At 40.7% G+C, this 17,673-nt stretch overlaps 3 protein-coding genes across 3 annotated transcripts; 1 reads left to right on the top strand and 2 right to left on the bottom strand.

Moving 5' to 3' along the window:
• The first annotated feature begins 512 nt into the window (after nt 1-512).
• Nucleotides 513-6,442, top strand: LOC115690144 (aspartic proteinase 36-like). The gene is made up of 10 exons (XM_030616400.2): nt 513-799; nt 1,297-1,426; nt 1,562-1,809; nt 2,331-2,555; nt 3,955-4,117; nt 4,199-4,272; nt 4,579-4,669; nt 5,297-5,372; nt 5,768-5,839; nt 6,091-6,442. Exons 1-10 carry the CDS (start codon nt 567-569, stop codon nt 6,240-6,242), a joined length of 1,464 nt encoding a protein of 487 aa, XP_030472260.2. The 5' UTR covers nt 513-566; the 3' UTR covers nt 6,243-6,442.
• A 978-nt stretch (nt 6,443-7,420) lies between these two features.
• Nucleotides 7,421-10,884, bottom strand: LOC115690147 (uncharacterized). The gene is made up of 5 exons (XM_030616405.2): nt 10,176-10,884; nt 9,374-9,603; nt 9,008-9,088; nt 8,389-8,739; nt 7,421-7,683 (listed from the first exon to the last, which is right to left on the bottom strand). Exons 1-5 carry the CDS (start codon nt 10,327-10,329, stop codon nt 7,582-7,584), a joined length of 918 nt encoding a protein of 305 aa, XP_030472265.2. The 5' UTR covers nt 10,330-10,884; the 3' UTR covers nt 7,421-7,581.
• A 137-nt stretch (nt 10,885-11,021) lies between these two features.
• LOC115690145 (probable protein phosphatase 2C 33) lies at nt 11,022-14,587 on the bottom strand. Its single transcript, XM_030616403.2, has 6 exons — nt 13,978-14,587; nt 13,465-13,901; nt 12,500-12,886; nt 12,290-12,407; nt 11,873-12,096; nt 11,022-11,761 (listed from the first exon to the last, which is right to left on the bottom strand). Exons 2-6 carry the CDS (start codon nt 13,552-13,554, stop codon nt 11,291-11,293), a joined length of 1,290 nt encoding a protein of 429 aa, XP_030472263.1. The 5' UTR covers nt 13,555-13,901; nt 13,978-14,587; the 3' UTR covers nt 11,022-11,290.
• Between the last annotated feature and the right edge of the window lie 3,086 nt (nt 14,588-17,673).

Raw genomic sequence — 17,673 nt, 5'->3', positions numbered from 1 at the left:
AACACATTGGACAAATCAAAAGTTCAGGGACTGACCACGTTGCATATCGAGCCAGAGTTCGACGGCTACTCGGGGTCATTTTTTCCCGGAGGAAAAATTCGGGGCATTGATGTCGCGCGGCGAACATAAATTCACGATCTCTTTCGTGGTGGGTTTCCTCCCCCTTTCATTTGGGCAAATGAAAGGCTAAGGAAGGAAGGAAGGAAGGAAGGAAGGAAAATGCATTCCATATTACTTTGGAGAGCGAGAAGGAGGAGGAGGAGGAGAGAGAGAGAGGGAGCTGGAAACGGGGGGACGTCAAAAGCGAGAATAGAAACGTGAGAGCATCGAAAAAGCCAACGCCACAGAGACAGGGAGACAGAGAGACAGAGAAGGCACGATGAACACGAAGGAGAAGAGAGAACGAGGCGGACGCTGTCTCTCCCCCTATAAATACGGCGGATACCCAGTTGCGTACGGTCCCGTCCTCGTGTCCCTAACCCGCCCCCCTCTTCCCTTCGCCAACTCATTCTTCCCGAGACAGAGAGACAGAGAGAAACAGAGGGAGGGAGAGAGCTCGCCGCGAAATGGGTCCGGCGAGATCGCCTGCGGCGGCGGCGGCGGCGGCGGTGGTGGTGGTGGTGCTCGTTCTGGCGTCGGTGGCGGCCGCGGACAACATGGTGCTGAAGGTGCACCACAGGTTCGAGGGACGCCGGGAGAGGCTGGGCGACATGAGGTCGCACGACGCCCGCCGCCACGGCCGGCTCCTCTCCGCCGTCGATCTCCCCCTGGGTGGCAAGGGCGCCCCCACCGATACTGGGTGATTTTTCCCTTTTTCTATTCCTGCTTTGCCTCCTCCCTTGGGTTTGACCTCTTGTGGTCGGTTCTTCGTGTTTGCGGGGCGGCGTCTCGTCTGTTGAAATTTGAGCTCCGCAAGCTGTCTCCTCCGCGAGGCGGGTGTTGGAACGTTGGCATGGTTTTGTCACCGACTTTGATGCGACGTCTTCTCGTCACCTTCCCGCGTTTTTGTACATGCCGAGGCCTGTTTCGTGTTGACTTCCTAGTCTGTTGTGTCCCTGTTAAACTATATGTTGACTTTGGCAGCACAGGACGATGAGAAGAGAGGCGTCCATGGTATAGTTAATGTTTGTAAAAGTCCAGTCTGAAGTTCCATTGAGATGATTCAAGTTATATCAAAGTCTGCAATCTTTTTGGTTTGATTCTTTTTGAATTTATTATGTGTCGAGCCAAATTGACTTGGATATCATGACCGTCCTGTTTCTCATGAGAGCACATTGTTGGGTTATGTTTATGTAGCCTCTACTTTGCGAAAATTGGAATTGGGACTCCCTCCAAGGATTATTATGTGCAAGTTGACACGGGAAGCGACATCTTTTGGGTTAACTGCATTGGCTGCGACAAGTGTCCCAAGAAGAGCGATCTCGGGGTATGTTGTTGTACTCCTTACATCTTTGAACTGCACCTATGACAGATTGAAATGACTGTTGGACTTTGCAACTGGGTTTCCGAATCACATTGATCTTCTATGAGAATTCATTTTATTATTCTTATCCTATAACAGGTGGATTTGACTCTTTATGATCCAAAAGGCTCAAGTACAGCAGACCTGGTCACTTGTGATCAAGATTTTTGCACTTCCACGTACCATACCCTCCTTCCTGGTTGCAAGCCTGACATGCTTTGCGAATATAAACTTTCTTATGGAGATGGAAGCACAACTTCAGGATACTTTGTTGAGGATAATGTACAATTAGATCAAGTGACTGGGAATCTTCGAGCATCATCCTCGAATTCGAGTGTGATATTTGGGTAGGTTGCTCAACCAACAATATAATGCTTCTCTGAGAGTAGTAGGATTTCACATATTGCACTGGGTAAGTGTAGAGAATCATGTCTCGACATGTTCTTTCGCGGCCGGTTTTTGCTCAGCATTGACTAGAAAGGGGTGATCCGTTTTAGTTATACTAGCACTTGTAGCAGCTGCTTATTTACTTGCAAAGCATCTTTACTTGTTAAACATTACTTGAAAAACTCCTCCTTTTGCCAGGCACTTGGATATAGATCCTAAAAGAAGAGACTAATTTTTACATGGAATTTATTTTGATATGCTGGTGAACCTCAATGGGCTGTTTGATCTGAACCGGTTTAACTTGTCTCTCGATGTTTGGATTTTTATTATTAACCCTTTTTTTCCGGTTTACATCTTGAGAGTGATGAATGTAAATATAAATGTTTTATTGCATTCTTGTTATAAGAAGTTTCCCTCTTATGCAATTCATTTTCAGTTGCATGCTGGTTCTCTATCCTTAACATGTTATGTTGGTGAACAGGTGTGCAGCTCAGCAATCTGGAGGGCTGGGCACATCATCTGCAGCTCTTGATGGTATTCTTGGTTTTGGACAAGCAAACTCATCCATGCTTTCTCAGCTTGCTTCATCTGGAAAGGTGAAAAAGGTTTTTGCACACTGCTTGGATAGTGTAAATGGTGGTGGAATATTTGCTATCGGGGAAGTGGTGCAGCCAAGAGTCAATACTACTCCATTGGTACCTGATCAGTACGTGGCCTGATCCTTGCACAAAACATCTCATTTAACTTGTTACGTTATTGTTTGTTATGTTTCCAATTTTATCTTTATTCTTTACATTGATCTTCGACCTAGCAGTTTGATGTACCTAATAAGCTCTTCTCGTGCCTGGCAAAGTTGATGCAGTTTTCCAAATCTTTACATTGGGATACAATCTAGAAACTTCTTTGGTTCACTAAGGGCTCTTTATATGTTACACTTCTCATTTTTATTCTGTATCTCTTTCTGTCATCTCACTGTTGTCCTACATCATATTGTGCTTTTCTGGCTTGTTTGTCTCCTCAATTGTCATAGATCCTTATCATTTACCGAAGGGTCCTTGTTTGGCATATCTTTCATTACTGTGCTTGTTGTCAGAGGCTCAAGCAATTTGAGGAAGAAGATTTAAAAGACTGGTTTTGCAGAAGTAGCTAAAGATAGTCTTGTAGTTTCATAAGGAGAACATAACTATAGTAAATGAAATTACAATAGTTTTTTAATGGTTTGAAATGCTAATTAAATAAGAAAAAATGACACAAATGATCCCTGAACTTTGGCCCGATGTGCAATGTGGTCCCTCAACTTTCAATTTGTTCAATGCGATCCCTAAACTTTAACCCAATGTGCAATGTCGTCCCTGAACTTTCAATTTGTTCAATGTGGTCCCTAAACTTTTGATATATGTTCAATCTAGTCCTTGAACTATATGAAAATGTTCAATGTTGTCCTTGAACTTGATTTAATGGAACGATAACATTGAACATTTTCATATAGTCCGGGTATTAACTTGAACAGGTATTGAAACTCTAAGGACCACATCGAACAAATTAAAAGTTTAAGGACCACATTGCAGATTAGGTCAAAGTTTATGGACTATTTGTGTCATTATCCCATTAAATAAAGAGATTAGCTGGTATTTTACTCAGAAAGATTCTCAGCAGCTCAGATTATTTAATTTCTTTGTTTTTCATTTGCAGAGCACTTTCTCTTACACATAAGTATAGCTACTACATTATTCTAATGCATATTTCTAGCCATGTTAGAGGGTTCCCTTTGAAGTGATTTATATTGCTTAAATGCCTTCTAATATAATGACGATGGGAGGCAAGCATTTTTTATGATTAAATACATTTGGTCCTTGAATTTAGGGCTTCAATTTTTTATTAACATTCCACTAAAAAAAAGAGGAGAGAATGTGCTGGTGATATCGGGGTCTCCTCTTCCTTTCACTATTTGACATCCATTAGTCTTCATTTGTACTGCATCGGACTCTGTACTTGGTTTGATCTTTTATTCATGTTCAATTCTATATACATTGTAGGCATCCATTAGGCAATTAGGTTAGATCTCAGCTTACATAAAGTGATTCTATTTTCATCAATTACTTTAGGGCACATTACAATGTTGTCATGAAGGCTGTTGAGGTGGGTGGTGATTATCTAGAACTTCCAACAGATATATTCAGCTCTGGAGATGGGAAAGAAGCAATAATTGACAGTGGCACAACATTGACCTATCTTCCGAGTGACGTGTATAACCCACTTATGGAAAAGGTATAGACTGATTCTCCTATATTTTCTGCCCCTTACTTTTTTTTCTCAGTATTTTTTAACTCTTTGTGATAACTTCATCAGATTATGGCTCAGCAGCCTGGACTGGAACTACATACTGTTGAGGAACAATTTAGTTGTTTCCAGTTTGTTGGAAGGTAAGGGCTAGGACAAGGTCTGTATCGGCATGAATGTGTTTAAAAATATCTCCTGAATGCAATAAATCAGATTGCTGTTGATGCGTACCGATGATTATTGGTGTCTTACAAGTTAGTATTACTCATTGATAGGATGTTGTCTTGTGTATTGTTTGAGATGTTATTTCAATGTGTTTAGACCCATTTATTTGAAAACAATGGGCCAGACGGTTTGAGTTGTTTAGGCAAGAGAAGTATCTAAGTTCACTGAAGCTACAAGGATTTATGCCAAATCATCTTTCTTTTTCCTTTCCCTGTTTTCTTCAGTGTTGACGATGGATTTCCGGTGGTAAAGTTTCACTTCAACGGGTCACTTGCTCTAGCGGTTTATCCTCACGATTACTTATTTCAATATCGTGTAAGTAAAATGTGCTCATTATTCTTCTATAACCGCCTTCCTAGTCATGCTTACTTTCAAATCCTTTATGAAGATTTTAGCTAGAGAACTTTGCTTCTCATTTTAAATCTACAGCGATGATGAATTTTTAAGCTCGCGGTTCTTTTCATATAAATTTAGTTTTTTTTTGTCCGTAATAAAAAGTAACGCTGGGTTTATTCCTCTCTGTGGCATTGTTTTTCGTACTCACTTTGGCAGAGTTTAAGTGTGTGGATTACTGTTTATGAAAGACCTGGTTTGTGTAATATTCATTACAGTTTCTACAATTGACAGCAGTGCAGTGTGTTTAAAATCATCTTCAATCCTCCTTTTTTCATAATTGTTGTTTTCGCTCAAGGGAAGCATATTTTCTTTCTTCAGTTGACCAAATGTAGATTAGAAACTGAAATTTCACTTTTGCTTGTTGGATGTGCATTGAGATAGTGCTATCCTAATAAACCAATTTTCTTTCTTTCTTCAGTTGCCTTAATTTTCTTTAGCAAAAAAAACAAGTGTAGAGTACAAACTGGGAGTTCACTTGTTACCTGTTGGACATGAATCCAGATACGGCTATCCCAATAAACCAATTCTAACTTGAACATTTGACAGGATAATATCTGGTGCGTTGGTTTTATGAGCGGTGAGATGCAATCTAAGGATGGGAAAGATATCACCCTATTGGGAGGTATATTCCTTTCTCTTTTAAACATATTTTTTGTACTGTTGTCATTAAGCATCATGGCATCCTCAGGTCAAATCACATGGGAAGTAAAGTTTGTATTCAAGTCATTTTAGCCTGTAATCTCTCAATCAAATCTTCTAGAAGGTGAAAGTTCAAGAAAGGAGCTAATCCTTAATAATGTAGTGGAATGTCCATCAGCAGTGTTTGTAGAAAATCAGAGGCGGATAAAGGGTCAAGATTCCGAGGATGAATGAGCTTCATTTTCATGGAGTTGAATTTGTTAATGAAGGAGGAATGTTACGATAATACACACATGATGTCTTGATGTAGCGAACTAATTGATATGACGGAAATCACTATTTAAATTTGACAACTCCACCTACGTTTTTCGCATGCAGATTTGGTGCTCTCCAATAAGCTGGTATTGTATGATCTTGAGAACCAGACGATTGGTTGGGTTGACTACAATTGTAAGTGTGATTATATCTTTATTTTATCTTCTGCCAGCTTGTTGTTTATCAAGTATCTTTTTAGTTGAAGAGTATGGATATTGTTGTTGGTAATACTTATCTTGCAGAGTATTTCTAGAGCGTAAGAGACATTCGTTCTATTTCTCTTGGAATTATTGAAGTGCGAAATGTGCGTCATAGTGTACGCAAGACATTTGAACCTTTTTGTTATTTCAGCTCATGCTTTTGGTATTTGCAATATCTGATTTCAGGTTCCTCGAACATCACAGTGAAAGATGAAGAGTCTGGAGCAACTTACGCTGTTGGGGCTCATGACATAGGTTCTAGTTCCAAACTTGTCAGCCTAAGAATATCAGCAGTCTTGCCATTGCTAGTCGGGGTGCTGTACACTTTCATGTTGTAGCATGATTTGAACCTGTTCAACATGGCCGAGAGTAAGATAAAAAAAAACCAAGAAGCCTTGTGCAGCATTCATTCCTTTCCTTTCTTTTGTCGAGCGCATATTTTAATTGATGTTGGCGGGATTGGTATGATTCATTTAATAACATAAAGAATTAATGTGCTACTTAAGTGCAACTAATTCTGCAGCGCAATTACACCAAAGACTCTGATTGATGCCTCCTAAAGACATTCTAGATGAAGTGGTCTGCCTTCTTGAATTGGCGGATGCTCATATTTGGTTGTTTTGGGTTAGCATCTGCTTCGTAATATAGCAAAACCAAAATTCAGTGAAGAGTTTTTCTGCCAACCTGTCTTAATTTATCTGAGAATTGCAGTCTAGTTGCACGCCAAATATGGGCATTTGAGCATACTCGCTAGTGGTTGGAAAAGAATGATGCAAATATAAAGAGTCGTGCGGTAATCTAGTATCAGATTTGTTAGAATAATTAAATATTAAATCACGTCTTCATTTAACAGTGTAAGTTTTTTAAGCAGTTGGCAATGGTCCCACTAGATGTCACATGGTGTCATAGTTGGAGGTTAAATATTAAATCATGCCTTCATCTAACAGCTTAAGCTTTCAGAACAGTTTGCAGTGGTCTCACCAAATCTCACAATATATTCTACAAAGACAATCTCATATTGATGCATTCACAGTTATAGCTGGTGCAGTCTTGGCAGCAATAGGTTACAGAAATCCAGGACCTATGTAACAATCACGGTTTTCTTCTTACCAAGTTCAGGTCAAAAGGGTAGTGAAGTATGTCTCAGTTTCCAGCGTATCCGACAATGAACATTAGAAAGCAGCCTTCTGGTCAAAGAACCGTCCCGTGTATATAATAGAGGTTAAGGATGTTCTGGTTCTACAATATGTGGACAGTTGTTCTTGTAAGTGAATGTTTTGTGGATGTTTCCAAAATTCCCTCTTTTTGGAAACAAAGAAAGATGTCTAGTTGCTGACATTCGCTTCGCACAAAATCAATTATTTTCCAGGCCAACAATGATGAAATCCAATGTCATATAAACTTTCATCAAGTTTGGCTACGAATGAACAACATGAAGTTTTATGGGGTCATATGCGTATATGCGAGTTAATTAGTCGGCAATTATCGGATCATACATGATGTAACTAAAGGACACTTGGAGGGAACTATACCATTAAGCAAACAAAAGGGACAGAAATGTTTTTACAGAAACAGTATGCCCAGTGCAGTGACTTGCAGTTTTCTTCCATGAGGTATAACTTCTCATACAATACTTACAGTAACTAATTGCTTTTACACACAGCGTGTAGCCAGAGTCTATAAGGTTGTCCTCAAGAACTGTACAACAAAATAGAGGACCGCCAGGAACAGTGCTATTTGGTAGAGGTCTTGCTGGAAGCCGGCGTCCCTCTGGAAGAACTGCATCAAACAGATTATGTCGCGTGTTAATGGGAGGTAATGAAAGAAAAAAATGGTGATTGAACAAATTTCATCGCAGATATGCCGACAAAATGTTTGGACTGCAGTTTAAGCTACCGAAAAATGCAGAAACTTGGAAATGGGATGTAGTTGAATGAAACAAATGCCTGTTGCAACTAGAAATGATGGAAAGGAGGACTCTTGCAATACAAGGCAAGGATATAGGCAGCTTAAGAATCATAAGAATCCGCACAACGGTACTTAAATCAAGTCACGGTAGCAGCACCTTTCAGAATAAGTGAGAAGCTTTGCTCGGTGAGGAACGAGCGTTAGACACTACGATAATAAAAAATAGATGATGAGGTGTCTCGATTCATATGTGATTTTCCTAGTCTTCCCAAGATAGGAGCCTTTACCGCATTTTCATGTTCCAATTCACGGCTTGGAATGAACTTAAGACTGACTCATTGTTACAGACATTGCATCTTTCCTATTCTTTTCAACTCATGCAAGTCTTTTCATCCTTCCTTCGTTAACACCTGCCCATTGTCCCATACTACATGATGATGTATGGCATGCGTGTGATGCATACTCAAAAGTCATGACTAATGACAATATGCATCAAAGCTAACACATTTTTGAACCACGGAAGAGAAGCCATCTGATTGCCAACTAATTTTCACAGTATTTACCAGACAGACTCACTTTGGTTGGATCACCCGAGGGATCAGGATAAATATCCATGTTCTCTTTTTTAGTTGACAAGCGGCCGGTGAAATTCTTGACGTACTCTGTCAAATCTTTTCCAGTCTCAACTGTAGCAAAGAGACGCCGCGAAGTCCAGAAAAATGCTTGAGCAATAGGTGATGATGCCGACAAATCCCAAATTTCTTCGTGCTCGATCACTTGGCCACTGATCTGGTTCAAAGTAAATTTGGAGGTGACTTTGATTATTAAGTCCCCTCCCACACTCGAAATTGCGGATTTAGGCTTCCCTCTAATTGTCCACTTGATACTTAAGACACTCGTTGACAGCATCACCATTTCTTGGACAGCCTGTAAAAGTACAGTGACACAGCAGATATTACATAGATAGGCACTGCACCTTCCAGAACAAATCAGCGTGACTTGCGCTGTCTATCCAGATCAAGTCAGGAGTCGGAACAAGACTCCAACTTTGAAGCAATGTATTACTGGTTTTCACCATAAGGGGCTAGTCTTTTACTGCACTACTAAGCTTACCATCCAAAATAAGAAAAAAGACAGAAACTACAAAAACAAATGCAATTGATGTATATGCATACTTGTTTAAACATGAACTTACCACAGAGGGATTGTCCAATGCTCTAGTAACCCATAATGGTCGCTTATATTTCTCACGACCAGTGAAACTTCTAACTGGATCCTGCAACAGAAGCTTAGTTCGAAGTAGTAAGAGCCAACAAAGAATAGTTCCAGATGAGGTGTTGTCAACTCTCAAGGAGAAGAAAGAAATTCGGAAGCCAAGACAGAAGGTCTGGATTGATAAGCCATCAAATGATGAGAATATCAATAAGCAACGAAATGTGCATTTGATGAATGATCACTTCTAACTTTTATATGCAGATACTAAATCATCATAGGTGAGTACAATGAGTCAACAATACACTCTATACATTCTCTACAGGGTCGTGCCAGAACAAAGTGATACCTTGTATTTGACAGACACAGCATATGTCCCGAGGGCACGATTGCCTTCACGAAGTTCAAAGATATCACGGGCGAGTTGTCTAGCCGTAGATTCCACCAAAGGGCTACTTATGCACTCAAACTCATTGCACAGCTCACCAAAATCCATACCATCGACAATTTTATCAGCCTCCAATCTTTCCAAACTGCGATCTTGGGACAACTCTGTCCCCCTCGACGAATCATTGGTAACTGCAAAACGACCATGATGCATATCGCCATAAAATAAAAGGCATCAACACTTCTTGTTCTTGAAAACAAAACGTAGCTCCTCTTATAAGACAGCATATAGCTGCTCCACTTTCATATTCCAGTTATATCCTAAACAAGCTTTTTATATTCAGGTGAATATGAAAAGAGCACTCCTGCCAATTTCCATCCAAATCCATCTCTCTATGAATAAGCGATGATCACATTTCTTAACCCCGTTTTATAGATGCTACGAATGAAATGAAAGAAACTTTGCAAGGATGACTGGAAGATGGCTTGGACATGTGGTGCCAGTTGTGTCCTGTCAACTGGCAGAGGTAGTTGTGGTCGAGTTAAAGTGTTAATTAGCAAGTTCATGTTTCCAATATAATGACACTGCTTTTCTTCAAAATTTGAGCATACATGTTTTGTCAATATCACGAACCACGTTACTTTGTTGTGATAAACGGAATTACATCATTCCAAACACAGTTCTAGAAAGCATGCCGAAACGAGCACTCAGAAAGCATGTCTCCTACAGAAAGAAGAGGCCGCAGAAATTAAAGTGGCCAAACCTCTGAGTAAAAACTTGTGGTGGTCATGAAGGGAACGAGGGGTATAAGTTGGTGACTTGGAGACAAAAACGCAAGTGTTGCGGCAGCTGCTCTGGCGAAGGCGGCCTCCGCTGGCCGTGGCGGTAGAGGAAGTGACGAGAGCAGCAGCAGTCATATCCTCCCATTCTGGTAATGGTACAAGTATGCGGTAGGATTAAGAGCTTCCTATTGTTTTTGTGGTCTTTCTCCTCTCACTCCGGATAAGGTGGAAGCCATGTACTTGTTTGACCACTTATTTCTCTGAGGGAGATTACATGGGCCCACAACTTGCATGGCTGGACGTAGAGGTAGAAATTTGATTTTTTTCCTGGAAAAAATAAATATGGCAAGGTTTAGCTCAAGCAGAAGACAAAAAACATAGGAAATTCTGTAAGCTATGCCCTGCCTCTGAGATCCTCCAAGTCCAAATTCAGATCTTGCCATAAAGCTAGACATTGTCAACATAAGCATACCTCAGATCATAGCTTCTGGTACATGAATATGTGAATTACATAGTAATGAAACCGACATGGCACGAAAGATAAAGGAACTGAAAATGCTTAGCCATGATAGACAAACTGAGGTGAATCATCAGGGTCAGTTTGTGCATCTTTTGCAGGAAGGAAAGCTGGAAATTGGGAAACTAAACATCAACAATGTCCGACCAAAAAAAGAAAATCTTCTTCATCAATGACAATGAGGATCAAAGTTCGAATTCTCTGTCTCTCTATCTCTATCACTGGGTTAAACAAATTAATAGAAAAAGTCAGTCTTGTAAGTGCATACTGTCCCTGTCTACTTAAAATGATTAAGATGAACACTACCACATTCATATTAACCATTATAATACATAATTCTCAAAGAATGACTATTGACACCGTGGATGTTACAAAAATTGAGGTGGAGTATACACCAGAGAGAGAAAATCCCCCAGACATTCTAATACAGCCCGGGCCACCTCCCAGGAACAAATTAACAACTACCATGGACCTCCCAGTAATCATCTCTGTGACTAAAAAGAACAAAAAAAGATTGCAGAGTTTATTCAGATGAAACTTAAGTCAACAAAAAGCACATGTGCACACATTCCTTGCGCTTTACATATGGCTCTTCTCTCCAGCATCCTTCCTTTTGTCCTCCCTCCCTGGCACAAACCTGGGAAGATTTACTAGAGTGTTCACACGAGACACTCCTTCTAGGGCAGACCAGTCCGTTTCTGATTCTGACTGCATTTCTTCCAGCTTTGCCGCATCTTCATTGCTTTCTTCAGTCGTGATCTCCGAGTCATTTTGGATGGGTCTTGAGATCAGCAGATCTTTCTCGCTGAACATCTCAGATTGATCATCCACAGAAGCGAGCTGATTGTGGGACTTTGTGCTGGAAGCAGCAGATGAGTTGCTCATGTCAAGGAAGAGGCAGACAGCAGCGCAGTCATCGACTTTTGAAGAAGGGTACTTGTGCCTCCAAGCTCTAACAGCATACTCAACCAGTGCTCTTGATGCAGAGGAACGTGCAGGGGCTGATGCTATAATTTCTACCACTTCCTTGTTCGATAGCACATCCCAGATCTGCATGAGATGAAAAAATAAACAAAAACAAAATGTGAAGCCCGGGATATAAAGAAAATTGGAACAGAATACAGAAGATGACAGGCTGTAAATTCAAGATGTGTCACTCACCCCGTCAGAAGCCAAGACAATAAATTCATCTTTCTCACTTAGGCAGAGACATGACAAATCAGGCACAGAGATTAGACCAAAATTTTTAAGGCAGAAATCTCCAAAAGCCCGAGCCATTGCGAGGCCAGGAGAGTTATTGTTTGGCAACCAAACCCTGGCAACTTCTGGTTCATCCTGAAGTGCAAAAACTCTCCCCCTGCATTTGCGAATCCTTTCTGCTTCCGCTGTGAGGGGAATAAAAGAGACAGATGAGTGATACAACAGCTCTGATATCTGCTTATAGTATTTGTGCTCCAAAATCAGATTCTCAATGCACTTGTTTATTATCTTACCCTTCTATCCTACGATATACAAGGGGCAAAATCTTCAGCTTATTCAACTAAGGAACTACTTTCAAGAAAGAGTAAGAAAAGCAACCTGGAATGCTGGGTTTTAGATCCACAGTCAACTGAACTGCAATAAGAGAACCATCTTTATCTCGTGTACCCAGGACAGCTCTGGAGTCTCCCACATTTCCGATGACAACATAATGACCCTATTTGACAATCAAGTGATTCGTGATCAAATAGGTGGATTAAAAGATCCGGACATTGGTCAACCAATGACATCAAGGTTCAGAAGTCAGACCCGTTTGACTAATGTAACTGCTGTAGTGCCACTGCAGAAGCAATCGATTTTCCTCTGCATTCTGAGTTCTCTATCCATGACTTTAAAAGCCTTCAAAAATGATTCTTTCAGCGTTTGGAAGATCTCCACCTGCTTTTCCGTTTCCTCGAGCTCCGCGGAGGTCCTTGTCTCTTCACCGGCAGATACAAGGGCAGTCTCTCCAGGAGACATGCTTTCCGTTGTGATGATGCTGATCTCTCTGACATCTTCACTGTTTAGATTGACTCTCCAGTGAGCACGCACTTTCAGTGGAAGAGAGTCCCTGACTCTCTTTGCCACCAAATGACCATATGGACCGTGTCCATCAAAGACACCACAAAATATCGTGTCTGTCCTGGACCCAAAGTTCTAAAATTCCAAAAAATTTCCAGAATGAGTAAAACACATTTAGAAGGCCCTATTATGCATTCGCCAACATCAACTCCCACGTGTTCTATTCAGAGAAAATTGCTGATAAAAGACACAGAGAGCAAGCACTTACTGGATCAAACCAGAATGGATTAATCAATCAGTTGAAACATATTTAGTAGGCTATGGTCAAAGATGTATAGGATTTTACACTATGTGAACAATTACGTAAAAAGAGTTTCAGAAACTCAGCAATATTTTCCAATAGAAGAGTATTTGCTCGGTTGCTTGATAAGCATGGTTATTTGACGCTAGTATCCAAGCCTAGCAGATGCATGAGCACACAAGAAGTAAGAAGGAGGCTCTATAATTTGGAAAAGAAAAGGCCTCCAAAGAGAATTCAGAGCAAATCATGAACATGCTTGCTCATTCAAGAAACATGCTAGGCTACTTCAGCAACGCATTTTCTTTTCCTTAACACGCACTCAACAAGATCATCCAGCACAATCATTCCACAAAACTACTTAGATACTAAAGTACTAGTCGGTCAATTAAGAGGATAATCGGAAGGAGCAAACCTCCCAGACAATCATGGCATCCTGGTTGGTCCCTTTCTTTCCTTGAACAGTAAACAGAGAGGCGACCTCGCTGGAACCGTTCAAGAACATCCTCCCCGGAACCTTGTGCAATGGTTCATCAGGTCCTTTCTTAGAGGATTTCCTAGTTGTCGTCGGAGAGCCAGGGACGGGGCTCCTGCTTTCTGCCGGCAAGCAGGAGCCCCCTTTCAGCGCCCTGATGATGTTCAGAAAGCACTCCAAACCAGCCAAACAGCCACACTCCCCGTTTTCCCTAGTCGAATCCGTCACAAACTACCGGGAAGAAGCTCACACAGAGCGGGTGTCGAACTCGTGGTCCAATTGTGGCTTAATCTGCTAGCTTTTCACCACCATCTTGGAAAGTACCTCCTCCATTGACAGCTCAAATCAGGGACTAATCCGCCAATCCACCCGTTCACCTATCACCACAAATTATAAACTTTGAACCAAGGCATCACAATGTAACTGAAAAGCTTGATCACCTCATTGATTCACCTTCAGATTCACACAGAACGAACTGGAAGCAGCAAACTGAAGCACATCCATCCTGAGCTCACTGTTGCACAGCAGACTGTCTCCGCATGCCCGCAAAGAATAGTCTTTTCCAGCCTAATAACCAAAGATTCCCACACCCTTTGCTCCTATATCTCAACCAGCTACAAAGAAAAGGCGGGGAGAAAGCGCACGCCCAAGACAACCAGCAGATAGATCTGTACAGCCCAAGGTGATGCGGCACTCACTCTTTAAAGCAGAACCCACGTCTCAAAGCATTACCCCTTTGAAGGAAAATCACTCCAGAAACACCTCCCAATCTCAATGATCCGGAGGAATTCAAGGACAACTCCAATATGGGTCTGCCTCTTTTGTCACCAAGAAAGGAAAGAGTGCAGCCCAGATAGCTCAGATGGAGCAAAACCATTGAAGTTGGAACGAAATGTGAAGGAAAAGAGAAGCAGACAGAGCCATGAACAAGTGCTTCAGAGAGACAGAGAGAGAGAGAGAGAGATGAGAGAGCCGTCCAAATGGAAAAGAGGAGTGGAGAGCAGGTAAACCAACGACAGCAAAATATCGCACGAAGACCCGCTCTCTGTAGTTGATGACTTCTAGAGAGAGAGCAGGTTCAGCACGGCTGACAGAGATGGATGGATGCCAGTCATGGCCGTGGAAGTTGTAACTATTAAGCATCGAAAAGAGATCAAAAGGAAGGGTTATGAATTTTTTTTGGGGCCTAATTCCCAAAAAAATCCCAAACTTTATTTTTTATCCCAATTATATTCTGAATTTTTTTTTGTCTCAAGAAAAATCTCAAACTTTTATCCGAGTCCCAAATCTACCCTACCATTATAACTCCATCCAATTAACGTTAGAAAAAAAAAAAAAGGACCAGCAGCTGCGGCGTGGCCAAGCCTTCGCCGGTGGCCGCCGCCACAGCCGCCGGGAAGGAGCGGCGGCCTCGCTGGGCCTACGAAGGCCGGCGAGGTCGGCACCCGCGGGCTCGGGAGTCGGCGGCGAGTCGCCGGGCGAGGGCCGACCGCGCCCCGATCCGGGGGAGAGGGTCGCGCCCTCCCCCGAGATCGGCCGCAGCCCTCGCGGCGACTCGCCGGGTCGGCGAGGGTCGCCGCCCTTCGGGAAGGCCCAGCGGCGAGGGCCGCCGCTCCTTCCCGGCGGGCGGGCGCGGCCACCTAGCGAAGGCTTGGCCACGCCGCAGTGCTGGTTTTTTTTTTTTTTTTTCCTCGACGTTAATTGACTGGAGTTATAATGGTAGGGTGGATTTGGGACTCGGATAAAAGTTTGAGGTTTTTCTTGAGACAAAAAAAAGTTCAGGGTATAATTGGGACAAAATGTAAAGTTTGGGGTTTTTTTGGGAATTAGCCCTTTTTTTTGGAATGGGGCTTGGATTTTTTTCTTTTTTTGTTTATTATATGATTTAATTTTTGTGTTTTTTAATTATAATGTTTATTTTTTGTAACATCGGTTGAAGCCATTTTATTTATATATACACAATTCTAAAAAACTTTGAATCGGGATGATTTTTGGGAAACCGTTAAACATATAAGTAGATTTAGATTTCTAAATATTGATAGAGAACACGATATAAAAACCTTTTGCACCTAATCAAACATGAGTAATCAAATTGGACGCCCGTCGGGTCTAATGTATCCCCTGAAAGCAACAAAACGAAACTCAAAATTAAGGGGTAGATATCCAAACCTTATTATTTTTTTAAATAAAAAAAAAACCAAAGATCTGATTTTTTTCTTACACACAAGTTTCAATAGCCTATTTTTCATACAAAATAGTTGAACAGTTATATGGCCAAAAAAAGAAAAAAAAATGAGGCCCAAAAAAATAAGTTCATTCATTTGTATGTGGATGTAATGGATTGAGGGCCAAGCCGAGCATATAACAAAGGTGTTAGGACATGGCCTAATACCCTAAAAAAACCCAAACTTTAACTTTAGCTCTAATATTAATCTAAATTTCTTTTTGTCCATAATTTTTTTTTAATTTTAAGTCCAATCCCAATTCTACCCTAAACTTTTTTTAACCCATAAAAAACCTCTAACTTTGGGTCCAGTCCCAATTTACCATGAACTTTTTTTTGTCTTATAAAAAATCATAAACTTTTACTTAACGCTCAAATCTGTCACATTAACCCTCTATTCAAAATTTCTCTTGACAGCCGAGAGATGAAAACCTCCCGAGCACGAGCTATTCAAGCGCCCCAAGCCAAGTTGCGCGAGCCCTCCGGCTACGAGAGATGGAAGACTCTCGAGTACGAGAGATTAAAGGCTACGTACAAAATCGAAAATTCTCAAGCAAAATGGAAGGAAGATTCTCTTAAAATTAAGAGCAATTGAATAATGCCATCCCCGATTGCTCTAGTGTTTCCCCAAATTTCAGATCGAAGAAGACGTTGTTTGGGCTGACGTGGAAATTCATCTCTAAATGATGTCGTTTTGGATCTAAAATTTTGGGAAAAACTATAACAATGACGTAGAAATGTCACGTCACTAAGAGCGATTTTGAACGGACGGTTAACGGGACAGATTTAGGACTCAAGTAAAAGTTGATGGTTTTTTATGAGATAAAAAAGTTTAGGATAGAATTGGGACTGAACCAAAAGTTGAGAATTTTTTATGAGATAAAAAAAAGTTTATGGTACAATTGAGACTGCAGTTAAAGTTGGGGGGGTGAGTTTTTTAGTGTATTGGGCCTATGGCATATACTATCAACTATACTAATTACCAACTATATAATTTCATTAATTAAAGCTTTGATCTCAATAATTGCTTATTTACTCTAATCTTTCAGTCCCCCTTTTTTCTCCTATTATTTTTTTCTGGATTTGGACTTATGCCACGTGAAGCACAAACCCATCTAAACCAATATAAATGAAGTCATTTGCATGCAATCATACCAACCATACCTTAGGAAGTATTTCTTTATTTTATTCCAAATTTGACAAAACCCACTTAAACTAATTTAAATGAAATCATTTGCATGCAATCATACCATCTATATCTTAGCAAGTATCTATTTATTTTATTCCAAATTTGACAAAACCCACATGATATGTCATGTGGATTATTATATTTACCACGAAAAAGACCGATTGACACGGGCAACAGGACAGACAATAGTGTCCCATGAGTCGATGAAAATGTGGTTCCACGTGCTAAATTAGAAAATATCGACTGTCCACTGAAAAATTTAGGTTCGATTCAACTAGCATTCTCCAATCAAGTCGGACCATCTAGCTAACTTTCAAATGGACCCTTTCAAGAAATAGTTATATGTTAAAGTGACGTGCCTTAAAAGGACCGACCGATGAGATAATTTCATTATATATATCGTTTGACAACAACTACGATGACCTTAATCATGTGACATTCAATGAAATAGTAACATAAGTTTAGCTGGCAGTAGAATTGAAAAAAGGGTTGCAAAAACAGATATTTCTTCTCGATGTTTATTATGTTTAAATAAAGGTAGGTCATAGTCGTAAAAAAAGTGATCCACACTAATCGAGTATTAATTTTTCGAATGAGAGTGCGAATAATTGATTGTATGCGACTAACATCTTTTCTTTCTAGGTTGATACCATTAAGAATCTCAAATTGATACCCCGTATTGTGTTTATCCCAAGCTAATTTTCTCTCACAAAAATCTCAAAATTGTTACATCCAT

The sequence above is a fragment of the Syzygium oleosum genome, unplaced genomic scaffold (assembly GCF_021117445.2).
Source record: "Syzygium oleosum isolate NSW1041296 unplaced genomic scaffold, Sole_v2.1 Sole_v2.30, whole genome shotgun sequence".
NCBI lineage: Eukaryota > Viridiplantae > Streptophyta > Magnoliopsida > Myrtales > Myrtaceae > Syzygium > Syzygium oleosum.
This window is presented reverse-complemented; position numbering and strand designations above follow the sequence as displayed.